This window comes from Spinacia oleracea, chromosome 2, assembly GCF_020520425.1.
Source record: "Spinacia oleracea cultivar Varoflay chromosome 2, BTI_SOV_V1, whole genome shotgun sequence".
Classification (NCBI taxonomy): domain Eukaryota; kingdom Viridiplantae; phylum Streptophyta; class Magnoliopsida; order Caryophyllales; family Amaranthaceae; genus Spinacia; species Spinacia oleracea.
Window position 1 is genome coordinate 39,504,751 of NC_079488.1, and position 12,528 is coordinate 39,517,278.

General features: G+C 38.7%; 1 protein-coding gene across 1 annotated transcript; it reads right to left on the reverse strand.

Annotated features, from left to right (window-relative positions):
* Window positions 1-78: 78 nt before the first annotated feature.
* Window positions 79-9,444, reverse strand: LOC130467363 (uncharacterized mitochondrial protein AtMg00860-like). The gene is made up of 2 exons (XM_056835860.1): window positions 9,349-9,444; window positions 79-546 (listed from the first exon to the last, which is right to left on the reverse strand). The coding sequence occupies exons 1-2, from the start codon at window positions 9,442-9,444 to the stop codon at window positions 79-81; spliced, it is 564 nt and encodes a 187-aa protein (XP_056691838.1).
* Between the last annotated feature and the right edge of the window lie 3,084 nt (window positions 9,445-12,528).

Sequence of the window (12,528 nt, forward strand, 5' to 3'; positions counted from 1 at the left end):
AGACTATTTCTTCTAACACTAGGTCGTGGGTAGGGTAATTTGCTTCATATAACTTCAACTTTTGGGACGCATACGCAATCACCTACCGGTTTGCATCAAAACACAACTGAATCCATCATTAGAAGCATCACTAAACACGTCATAACAATCTCTCTCATCTGGTAAGGTTAACACTGGCGTAGAAGTTAAACTGGTTTTCTGAATCTGAAATGCCTCCTCACACTTATCACTCTGGATGAACTTAGACTCTTTCTTCATAAATGAAGTTATAGGCTTAGCAATCCTCGAGAAATCGTTTACAAACCTTCTATAATAGCCTGCTAAGCATAAGACACTTCGAATGTCCGTCCCACTCTTGGGTGTAGGCCATTCACTAACTCCCTTGTTATTTGATGGATCTACTTCAACTCCTTTCTTAGACACGAAATGTCCTAAGAATGAGAATTTCTCCAACCAAAACTCGCACTTGGAGAACTTAACATTCAACTCATTTTCCCTTAATGTAGCCAACACTGACCTTAAGTGTCCTACATGCTCTCCTTCATCCTTTTAATACACAAGAATATCATCGATGAAAACCACACCGAACTTCTGGTACATGCTTGATCCATGGTAAAATTTTCATGCTTGATCCATGATAAAATTTTCAGATTTTTCCGATAAATATAAACCCTAATTTTGCCTTTCCCCAATTCGTAAAATTTGAAACCCTAATTGAATTTTAATTAATTTTGGTTTAATAATTCGGTTAATTGGGAAAGGGGATATAATTTCATGGGTCAGTGGCTAATTTTAAAAATTATTGGATTAAAATTTTGAATGGGTTCGTTAATTTTAATCGCACTTAAACCAAATTATTAAACATCTGAAATTTAATCGTTAAAAATCATTGTTTTTCGAAAATAAAAATCGTAACTTTTTGAAAAATAAAATTAATGCAAGTTCGTGAAATTAAATTTAATTTTAATTAAGTTGGTCCGTATCACGAACCAAGGGCACGAACATGAGCATGGTGGACGTATGGCTCGTCGAGCCATGCGGGGCCATTGTGCTTGACCGAGCCGCATGCGACACGGGCAGCAGCAGGTACGATGCGTGCCTCGTGCGCGCTGGGCGAGGAAGGGCAGGCGGGTATGCTTGCGGGGCTGCGACGAAGCAAGGCGCGAGCCATGGGACGTCCAACACACACACGACGCACAACACGCACGCAGGGGCATACGCTGCGGGGACGCGATGCGCGCGCGGGGCTGGGGGTGTGCGAGCCTTGCTCGTGCGCTCTTGGGCCTCACGCAAGGCAGGGGCTAGGCGCAAACCTAGCCCGACTAAGTAATTGGACTTTTTTTTGTTAAAAATTGTTTAATTCGTTGGACTTCGTATATTTGCATTAATTTGGGCTAACGGGATATTTAATTTAATATTTTATTTATTTGGGCCGGGCCGCGAGTTTTAATTTAATATTTCATAATTAATTATCCGGAATAATTATTGGTTTGAGTGGGGGCCACTAAATGAAATTAAAATGAAATAATTATTTTTAATTATTTTCGTAGGTCGCATTATTTTAATTAAATTCAATTTTAATTAGAATAAAGTCTAAGGATTAATGATTTGGAAATTGATTAATCTTTTAGGACGCGTTTATGTGAACGTGAATTTTAATTAATTCACGTAAATACTTGCATATTAACATGGGCCATTCGTTTTAGCACACGAATGGGTGAATGCATAGAATATATATTTTATGTAATGCAGGTACTCCAAGTGACTAGTATGGCCAATTTAGGATAGTTAAATGCGGTCTGCGTACCGTTCTATCTTTGAATGTAAAGTTTTAAATATGGTTTGCGTACCATGGAAATTTTGATGTAATTTATTATTTTCAAGTATTTCTAAGTTTAGAACTTTAAGTTAGCATTTGAACGAAGATTCAAGACGATGCCAAGCTAACAAGGAGGTGATGAAGATTGGATGCTTCAAGACAAGATGTTTTGGGCCATACTAGATCACCATTTATTTATGCACTTCTATATATATATTATGCGTGAATGTATGAATGTATGTATGCTTTGCATGAACAGGTAGTTTCCTATGAATCGATTAGTTTTAAGTTCACTAAATAATCGAACCAACATAGAAACAACTAGGTCCAAGTAATATTGAGTTTAAAAATTGCCTTCCAAATCAACACTTACAAAAATCTAGGGATCTAAGATATTAGGTTTACGCTAAAGCGAGGTGCTATTTTAGTTGACTTAGGTGGTAAGGTGTCCTAAAGGAGCACGTTGATTGTGGTTACAACTCAAACAACAATGGCATTAAGTTGTGGCAATGGGATAAATTATGGCATTAATTTATTAACCAAGAGTAATTTGGAGATTACTAGCAATAGGTTTTGCTTACCTGAAATCTTAAACTACTTAAGACATGCTAAAGCTGCTTAAGGATTTAGGACTTTTGGGGTCTTGGAATCGTTTCATTCATTTTGGACCATGTTTTTTGCTTTTTGCATGAATGAAATGTTTTAATAGCTTTAATGATTGCATGTTTTGCTTTTATTTCAAAGTTATTGAATTGTATGAATGGTTATTTATTGCAAATTCTTTTCGATTGTAGTAATCAAAATGGCCGCGATCAAAACAAAACTCAAAGTAACTGAAATTCTGGATGTAAAATTGAACCTATCAAACTTTCTTGATTGGGAGAGGAAGCTTCGGCAAGTCCTCAGGTGGAACAACATTGAATATGTAGTTGACCATCCCATCCCCAGCTATTACTCAAAGGATATGATTCCAGAAAAGCACTGTGCGTGGGCGTACCACATGTCGCTAGTGATGGATTTTATTCTTGGCTCTATCCCCAATGATTGGAGTGCAAGGTTCGTTGCATACGAGCCATGGGCACTCCTAAGGCATCTTAGGGATATATGTCGTGGTAGATTCCAACATGGTGGTCAACATGTCGACCAAAATGTTTTTGAATTGGTAAATTCATTTGAGGATCTAAAGCTTAACGCTCCACTGGGTTGTTGCTTTGACGTCGAAAGACAAAAAGCAAGGGAAAGGGTCATTGATCTTGAAATGACAAAAGGACTCCAATCAGAACTCATACAAAGAAAATGGTTGGGCTTCTCAGCCGGCTTGAGTTACTTGGTGATCCATTCCCAGATTCTGCAGCTGCGGGAATACTTTTGAATTCTCTTCACCCTGGTTATAAGAAATTCAAACTACTCTATTTCTCCAAGAAAAGGGAGAATACTCTTAGTGAACTAATTTACTTGCTTCATCAGTACGAATTGGACTTTGTAAGTGATAAGCAAGCATCGCTAAAAGTAAAGAGTAAGAAAATCAAGAAAAAGGTTCCGGGGAAGATCCAAAGCAAGGGTGCATCTCCATCTACTTCAGGAAGGCAAATGGCGCCATCCAAGAAGAAGATGAAGAAGGATCATTCTGCATCTACATCGCAATGCTTCAATTGTAATGAAATTGGTCATTACAAGCGAGATTGCCCCAAACTAAAGGAAGAGAAGAAGGACGGAAACGTTGCTTCTCCTTCATGTATGTTATACATTGTAATCTTGCTAATTCTATTTCTTGGATATTAGATACTGGTTGTGGCTCACACTTATGTTCCAATTCAAAGGGACTAAGGAGAAGTAGAAGGCTTGATAAAGGCGTGGGAAATGGAGCACGGATTGCTGCAATAGCCGTAGGATCTTATTTTATTTCTTTGCCTAGTGGGTTTGTTTTGGAACTAGAAAACTGTTACTATGTTCCTAGTATCACTAGAAACATCATTTCCGTTTCAAATTCTAAAGGTTTTAGTTTTCAATTTAAAGACAATAGTTGTTCTTTGGAATGTTTTATGGTTCAGCACAACAAGAAAACGGTCTTTATGTGCTAGATACGAGCAAACACATTTATAACATAAATACCAAAAAGGCTAAAACTGGTGATTCGGATCTCACATTTATGTGGCATTGTCGATTAGGCCATATAAACATAAAGCGCATGGAATTACTTCAACGGAAAAGAATTCTAGAATCATTCGACTTAGAGAAGATTGATCAATGCGAATCTTGTTTACTTGGAAAAATGATAAAGCAACCTTTCTCAAAGGTGGGAGAAAGAGCAAGCGAACTACTAGGGCTAATACATACGGACGTATGTGGGCCTATGAGTACGAAAGCTAGAGGTGAGTTCAGCTATTTCATAACGTTTACGGACGACTTCAGTAGATATGGCAATATTACTTAATGAAGCACAAGTCTGAATCGTTTGAGAAATTCAGAGAATTTCAAAATGAAGTAGAGAATCAACATGGCAAGAAAATCAAAGCTCTAAGATCGGATTGAGGAGGTGAATATCTTAGCCACGAGTTTGATGACCATCTAAAAGAATGCGGTATTCTTTCTGAATTGACTGCTCCGGGGACACCTCAATGGAATGGAGTGTCGGAACGGAGAAATAGGACCTTACTCGATATGGTCAGGTCAATGATGGGTCAGGCCGAACTTCCTTTACAGTTCTGGGGACATGCGTGGCAAACTGCAGCACTCACACTGAATCGTGCTCCGTCAAAAGCTGTTAGAAAGACTCCATATGAATTATGGACTGGGAAACTTCCAAAGTTGTCTTTTCTGAAGATTTGGGGTTGCGAAGCATATGTCAAGCGATTAATTTCGGACAAGCTACAACCTAAATCTGACAAATGTTTCTTCGTTGGGTATCCAAAAGAAACTATGGGGTATTACTTCTACAACAAGTCAGACAACAAGGTATTCGTTGCTCGTGACGGTGTCTTTTTGGAAAGAAATCATATTTTCAAATTGACAAGTGGGAGAATAATAGACCTCAAAGAGATTCGAGACGAACAACGAACTCAGAACTCTTTAGAAGCAGTTCAAGTTGATGAACCTCCAAGGTCTTTAGAAGAGCCAGTGGGAGTAGTTCCTCAAAACGTTGTTGCCCCTCGTAGGTCAAATAGAACTATTTTTCAGCCGGATAGATGGACATGCGTCCTCTTGACTGAAAACTTAGACGTTCTCATATTGGATAGTGATGAACCTTTGACTTACAAGGAAGCTATGACGAGCCCAAGCTCCATTAAATGGTTAGAGGCCATGCAATCTGAAATAGACTCCATGTCTGAAAATCAAGTCTGGGATTTGGTTGATTGGCCGGATGGGTTCACACCTATCGGATGCAAATGGGTCTTCAAGTTGAAGAAAGACAAAGATGGAATTGTATACATATACAAATCTAGATTGGTAGCAAAAGGTTACAGGCAAGTTCACGGCGTTGACTACGATGAAACCTTTTCTCCAGTCGCGATGCTTAAGTCTATTCGGATAATCCTTGCGATTGCCGCTTTTCATGACTATGAAATATGGCAAATGGATGTAAAAACTGCCTTCTTGAACAGTGTTCTTGACGAGACTGTGTTTATGACACAGCCGGAGGGTTTTGTCGATCAAAAGAGCCAAGGAAAGGTATGCAAGCTTAAGAAGTCCATCTACGGACTAAAGCAGGCATCAAGGAGTTGGAATAAACGATTTGATGAAGCAGTCAATAAGTTTGGCTTCATCAAGAATCAGGACGAATCTTGTGTATACAAGAAGGTCAGTGGGAGTAAAATTGCATTCCTAGTCTTGTATGTTGACGACATACTGCTTATTGGAAACGACATTCCTATGTTGGATTCTGTAAAGACTTCGCTCGGGAAGTGTTTCTCAATGAAGGACTTAGGAGAGGCACAGTACATATTGGGCATCAAGATGTATAGGGATAGATCTAAGAGGATGATTGGACTAAGCCAAAGGACTTACATTGACAAAGTGCTAGCTAGGTTCAATATGATGGAAGCCAAGAGAGGTCATCTACCCATGTCACATGGCATATATCTAAGCAAGAATCAGTGTCCCAAAACATCTGATGAGCATAGAAAGATGAGTGGAATTCCATACGCTTCGGCTATTGGATCCATCATGTATGCTATGATTTGTACAAGGCCGGATGTTTCGTTTGCACTCAGTGCAACGAGCAGGTACCAGTCAGAACCAGGTGAGGCGCATTGGACTGCTGCCAAGAACATCCTAAAGTACCTGAAAAGGACTAAGGACCATTTTCTGTTTTATGGTGGTACAGATGAGTTGATTGTTAAGGGCTATACGGACGCAAGCTTTCAAACCGACAGAGATGATTTCAGATCACAGTCTGGGTTTGTGTTCTGCCTCAACGGCGGAGCAGTAAGCTGGAAAAGTGCTAAGCAAAGCACTATTGCGGATTCTACAACTGAAGTCGAGTACATTGCTGCCTCGGAAGCAGCAAAGGAAGCTGTTTGGATTCGGAAGTTCATCGAAGAACTTGGTGTTGTCCCCTTCATTAAAGGACCAGTGGCTTTGTATTGCGACAATAGCGGAGCCATTGCCCAAGCAAAGGAGCCTAGGAGCCACCAGAAGTCCAAGCACGTACTGCGGCGATTTCATATACTTCGAGAGATCGTTGAAAGAAAGGAAATCGAGATTTGCAAGGTTGGAACTGACGACAACGTCGCGGATCCATTGACTAAACTGTTGCCACAAGTGAAACACAACGCACATGTAGCAACCATGGGAATCAAGCATGTTGGAGAATGGCTTTGATTTTCTAAGTATTGTTTTAGAACATCTGTTAGATCTATGTTTAAAACAATTGGTTTAACCATTTCATATTTATGAAATTTATTTATTTCATATTCATTTAATTGTGGTCACTACACCAAAATGAGCAATTAGCAGCACCTCATTGATAGCGTTTATGAAAAAGCGTTGTCATTTATATCAACAACACCTAATTGATAGCGTTTATGAAAAAACGCTCTCATTATTATCAAGTAACAACACATTATGTTGTAGTGCACTTGATAATACAGCGTTTATTATTAAAGTGCTGCCAACGCATCCCCAAAAATCTTTACTTAAATAAAAAAATCAACTAAAAAAAACCTTAAATTTATGGTTTCCCACTTACCCTTGAAATACTGCACGAAAAAAATGAAAGATCAGTCCCAATTTCCTCAATCTCAATTCTACCTAATCCCAAATTTAATTAAATTCAAACATTTTTCGGACGAGTTCCGTTCAATTCGAAGTTTATCAAGCTCCTTCAATCCGAATTTTTTTGAGGGTCGTTTGCGATTTGGTTTCTTCTCCTACAAACCTTTATCGACGGTTGTGAACGAACCCAAAGAATTCAATTAGTAGCAATGAAAACCTGCGAGAGCAGGAAAGCGAAAGAGAAGAAGAGGTCTGATTCGGACGAGTCGGAAATGCTGAGTTGAGGGCGAGTTGTAATAAAGAGGTTGATAAAATTGGAAGCAAATCAAGCGAGTTTGAAAGAGAAATTGGACGACTTATCTCTGGAAGTGAGGGGATCAAACAACAAATATACTGGTATGCATGTCTTTGTAATTTTTAATTAAATTGCGTTTCACAGGTTTGTTAATTGTGATTTGTGAATTTGCTTGTGTGAATTTTCGTTTATTTACTTGAGATATGCGTATTTATTTCTATTGATTTTGATGTTTTTCCCCAATTTAGTGATTCTGACCAGTTTTATTCGACAATTTAAGCTGAAGATATGACTTGATTTAGTGAACTTTTATCAATATTTTAGGTTAAATTGGATGGCTTCTAGGAGGATTTGAACAATCCCAAAGATAAACAAAAAGATCCTCCTACTTCCAGAACGCCGGTATAATTTGATTTTAGTCTTGTTTAATTGCGTTATTATTGATATTGTGAATTAGATTATGATTTTATATACATCCTGTGTTTGATTAAATTTTTAATAGATAATTTCCTACATTGCTGATTTGCTGGGGATTTTGGGATTGATAATGACTAAATTTATAATATGTACTAGTGTTCTCCACTTGAAGGTTTAGTGAAGTGTGAACGGTGGTATTTGTCTCTTAGAGAGGTTGGGTGGTTTGGTTTTGGTGTAGCTTTAATGCTATTAACTTGTATACCACCGTCCAATGCTCTGGAAATTGCATCTAATGTTTAAAATTGAATCTTATGGTTGCCAACAGAATATCCTGATGGTGTATCACCGTCTGACTTCAGTAATGTATGATTTTCACTACATTTCAAACACCAATGTCTTTCCAGTTCACCAAATATTTTCCAAGTTCTAATTATCCAATCCTTTTACCATATATGCAGAAACTGATTTGTATACTCGTGTCTGACATATAGTCCTTGAGTTTTAAAGCTCTTTGCTTGTTGGTTGCTGCATATACAAATCAGTTGCTTATTCATATAGAGCTTAAATAATCCAAGACAAAAAGTGCATGTGTATTAGATATTCGATTTGGAGGTTCCTCTCCTTGTTTGATTAATAACAAACTTGCTAAATGCACCTTGTCACAACTTTTTCACTATCATCTTTGCAAACACTGTATTTGGTTGCGAGGAACAAGGACATGTTGAGGGTTTATGAGCATGGTGTTTGGAGTATGTCAGGTTGTTTTATTCAGGTTTAGAGCTTTGGTGACCCTGATCGGGTGGTGTTTATCACTAGAGATTAGAGTTTCTTTGTTCCCAGTGAATAATTTCATGGTTGTCAATTAAAGGACTGTATTTTTTTACCCATGACGCTTTCCCTCCTTCTCCGGGTATAGATTTGGAGATCCCTAAATATGATGAAACGGGGTTTACATTTCTAAGATTGAAAGAAATAATCATGCTTTTAACGCGACTGAGTAAGATATATTTCGTATATCCTAGATTATGCTCATGATTCATTGTTTGATATAGTAAGACTATATGCTAATATAATATAATTTTGTTAAGAAATTCGGTTTCAACAATCTTAGCTGAAAAAACAGTCCCCGCATTTAAGTCAGCACCAACACTTGCTTGGTTCTCTGCAAGAGGTCCCTCAGCAGACCTCAAAAACCTTATGAAGTTATACTTGCATTCATGTTTTTTGTTGAAGAACATGCTATATAATTAATAAGTGACTAACAACGAATGTTTCCACGTAATTTTGCAGCCTGATATTGCAGCACCAGGAGTATTCTTGCAGTGTGGATAGCTAACGACAAATCAGAATTAAACCGAGGGAAAAGAACCTATGAGATGTTTATTTAATGTAATTGAGATATGAAATGGTTGTTGTTGTTTATACTGAATCGTTGTTAATGGATTTAAAACATTGTATATTGTATTATTATGATAAGATATTTATTTTAAATTGCAAGTGTTGCTATATTAATTGTTAAACAAAATATATCAATAAATAGCCTCGTATAAAATAAGTATGTTGTTGCTTCTTTTACAAAAATAAATCAGTAATTTGGAGTTACAATGCCCCATTCCTTGCATTGAGCATCTACAGCGCTTATATATTTAATGCTGCTAAATGAGGCAACATTAACAGTGCTTATTAAAAGCGCTGTCATTATTTTAACAGTGCCCATAATTAACAGCGCTTAATAAGCGCTGTAATTCATTGAAAAAAGCGCCATTGAAAGGTTATTCTGGTGTAGTGGGTTTAGAATTAAATGATAAGTCCATGTGATTCAAATCATTCAAATGGGATGTCAAGATGGATTCTTCGACAAAGAAACACCCATAAGTGAACTTGAAAATTGAAGTCACAAAGGATCCCTAATCCATGTCATTGAAAGGTGGACGACCAATGACTAATGAAGATTAGATTGCAAGTTGATTTATAGTTCTGTTTCTTGAACTAGAGTGACTGGATGTCAGAATCTTTTGCATAGATACTTATTGGATCTTGTATCGGATTGACCATGAGAACACTTTAAGAGATTAAAGTCATGTCATAGGTAGTTCTCATTAATGGTGATTAGAAACCGTTCCTCAGAACATGGGCAATTATGTCTGCTCGTTTGAGAATTAGTTCGCTTTGATACTAGCTAAACGTCGCACCGTAAAAGGAGGCTATAAAAGCAGTTATTGGGCGTACTATGAATCAAAGTGAGTGTTCATAGATTGCAAGAATGGATTGTCCTCCTATCTTTGATAGGATATGGTGTTGTTGTGTAACAAGGCCTCTCGGAGAGTTAGATACTGTAAAATGCATGGCCGTGCTCAGAATGGTTAGGCCTAACCTTCTGCAAAAGTTTGACAGTTGAACTCTGTAATCCGAGAAACACTTCTGGACCTAATAAGGATGGCTTGGATCTTACCTTATGTTCAGTAAGCAACACTAAGCGACAAAGGAATGTGGATGCGCACTTGTCTGAATGACAAGTGGGAGATTGAAGGAAATATGTCCTTCACCCAAGGTGCATTAAGTCTAATACCAAGGTTCAGATTAATTGAGAACAATTAATTCAGTGAGATCAAGTGATCGGAACAGCTAGCTGGAGCAATGCTTCCGATCAGTGAGTTCTAATGGATATTGAACTCACAACTTACTCTTGACTGAACCTACAAGGTCACACCAATGACACGTAACAAATCACCGGATTAAATGAATCGGAAATTCATTTAATAGCTTTTCGGCAATTAGTTGGAAACGTATTATACGATACGACCTTTGTTGGAATCGTATATCGTATCGAGAATATTCGTAAGCTGGGCGACACGAATAAATCGTATCGTACGACGGTGATTCATCGTATACGAAACGATAAATAATATATTGGAAATATATTAAATCGCGAATATGAAGGGCATCGGAGTTGCCGGCCCGTCGAGCCAAGCACGTAAGCGTGCAAGGCCCAACGAGCCAGCAAGCTCGCGAGCAAATAGGAGCAAGGCCAGCCCATTGGGCGAGCACGTAACAGCACACACAGCAAGCAACGCAGTGCGAGCAAGCAGGCCCACCGCCCAGCTGCTCGGCGCGCGCGCTGTGGGCTTCGGCCTGCAGTGTGTCGTTGGGCGGGGCTGTGGGGTGCGGTTCGTGGCTAACGTGATGTGGCTGGTCAAGGGCCCTTGGTTCTTGGCCGGTTACATCATTAATACAATAGGCATGTTGTATTTTCCAACAACACACAATTCATATTACTCAAACCTTAGAGACACAGAGAACCCTAATTCTCTCTATGCCTCCAAAGTGAGTTCTTCCCAAAAGCAAAGTATCTTGATCGATTGTCTAAGCTACGATAATCAAGACGGATCTGAACGTGTCGGTGAACTAAGTAGAGGAACGACAAGTGGAGTTCTTTGTTCGTGTTCGTTGACAGATTATTGTGGAAAACACGCTTCGAATGTAAGTTTGCTTAATCTGTGATTTATACATGTTTCCTGGCTTTGGGGATTGTTCCGCACATGTTATTATGTTTAACTGTATTCCCCTACAAGGCATTCGTCACGAATACGAGCCGCAACGGGGCTGCCGGCCCGTCGAGCCAAGCGCGCATGCATTCAAGGCCCAACGAGTCAGCAAGCTTGCGTGCAGCAAGCAGCCAGCCCGCGGCACAGCTTGTGCGCGCAAGTGGGCAGCAACGCAGCGAGCTGAGCAAGCAAGGCCCACGGCCCACTGCTGTTGCTCGGCTGTCGTGTGTGATGTGTGGGCTTTGGCTGCTATGTGGCTTTGGTAAGTGTAAGTGTGTGGCCGGTTAAGGCCTTGTGCCTTGGCCTGTGACACACAATATAACCTAAGGTTATATTCCACACTCAGATTAAGTTTTTGCAACCCAAAAACCTAATTCAGAAAATTACGTAGTTTCAGTTTTGCTCTCTACACAAAATTGTTCTTCCCAAAAGCAACCACTCTTGATCATTGTCTAAGCTACGATTATCAAGACGGATCTGAACATGCCGGTGAACCAAATAGAGGAACGACGATTGGAGTTCTTTGTTCGTGTTCGTGAATCATAAACTCGGGAAAACACGCTTCGAATGTAAGTTTGCTTAATTTGTGCTTTATACATGTTTCTGGCTTTGGGGATTGTTCCGCACATGTTATATGTATTTAACTGTATTCCCCTACACTATTAAAACTAGTGAACCAACAAAAGAATGACTAACATCCTAACAACTACACCTCACCAGCATTTTAACAAATTTCCAGTAATATTTCACATTATTTCTGATCTTATGTTCACCCTAATTTTTGTCCCTTAATTTCAAGGTACTTTTTCCATACAGTGTGTGGCTAACAATGGATCATCATAGGAGTTCAAAATTTTTTAACGATTAAGATACCCACCCCCAATAAGTGTCTTCATAATCCAAGTCAACTCTGAAAGGTATTAAAACATATGAATAGAGACAATGCTCTCATATTAGAATTATCCACATGTAACATAAATAGTGAAATGGAAATGACATCCAGAATAGGAACATTACTAAGAGTATATTAGTGAAGACACTAAAATCTCTGATTTTGATGGCTAAGCAAGAAGAAACATCACATAAAATAAGCAACATAACCAAGAACAAATGAGCCTTCTCCTAGAAAACCAATCAACAATGCTATAGTTTCTCTAAGAACCACCTGGAAAGATTCAAATATTTCCAAGTGAAATAATTTCCTAGATATCCAACTTTACAACTCTTAATAGCATGCT

Bases quoted from the DNA above. Each gene is read 5' to 3' on its own strand.
- LOC130467363 (XM_056835860.1), bottom strand. From the start codon at position 9,444: ATGACAGCGCTTTTAATAAGCACTGTTAATGTTGCCTCATTTAGCAGC. The intron at 547-9,348 runs GTAACTCCAAAT...GTGTATTAAAAG, and splicing joins AATGCAAGGAATGGGGCATT to GATGAAGGAGAGCATGTAGG.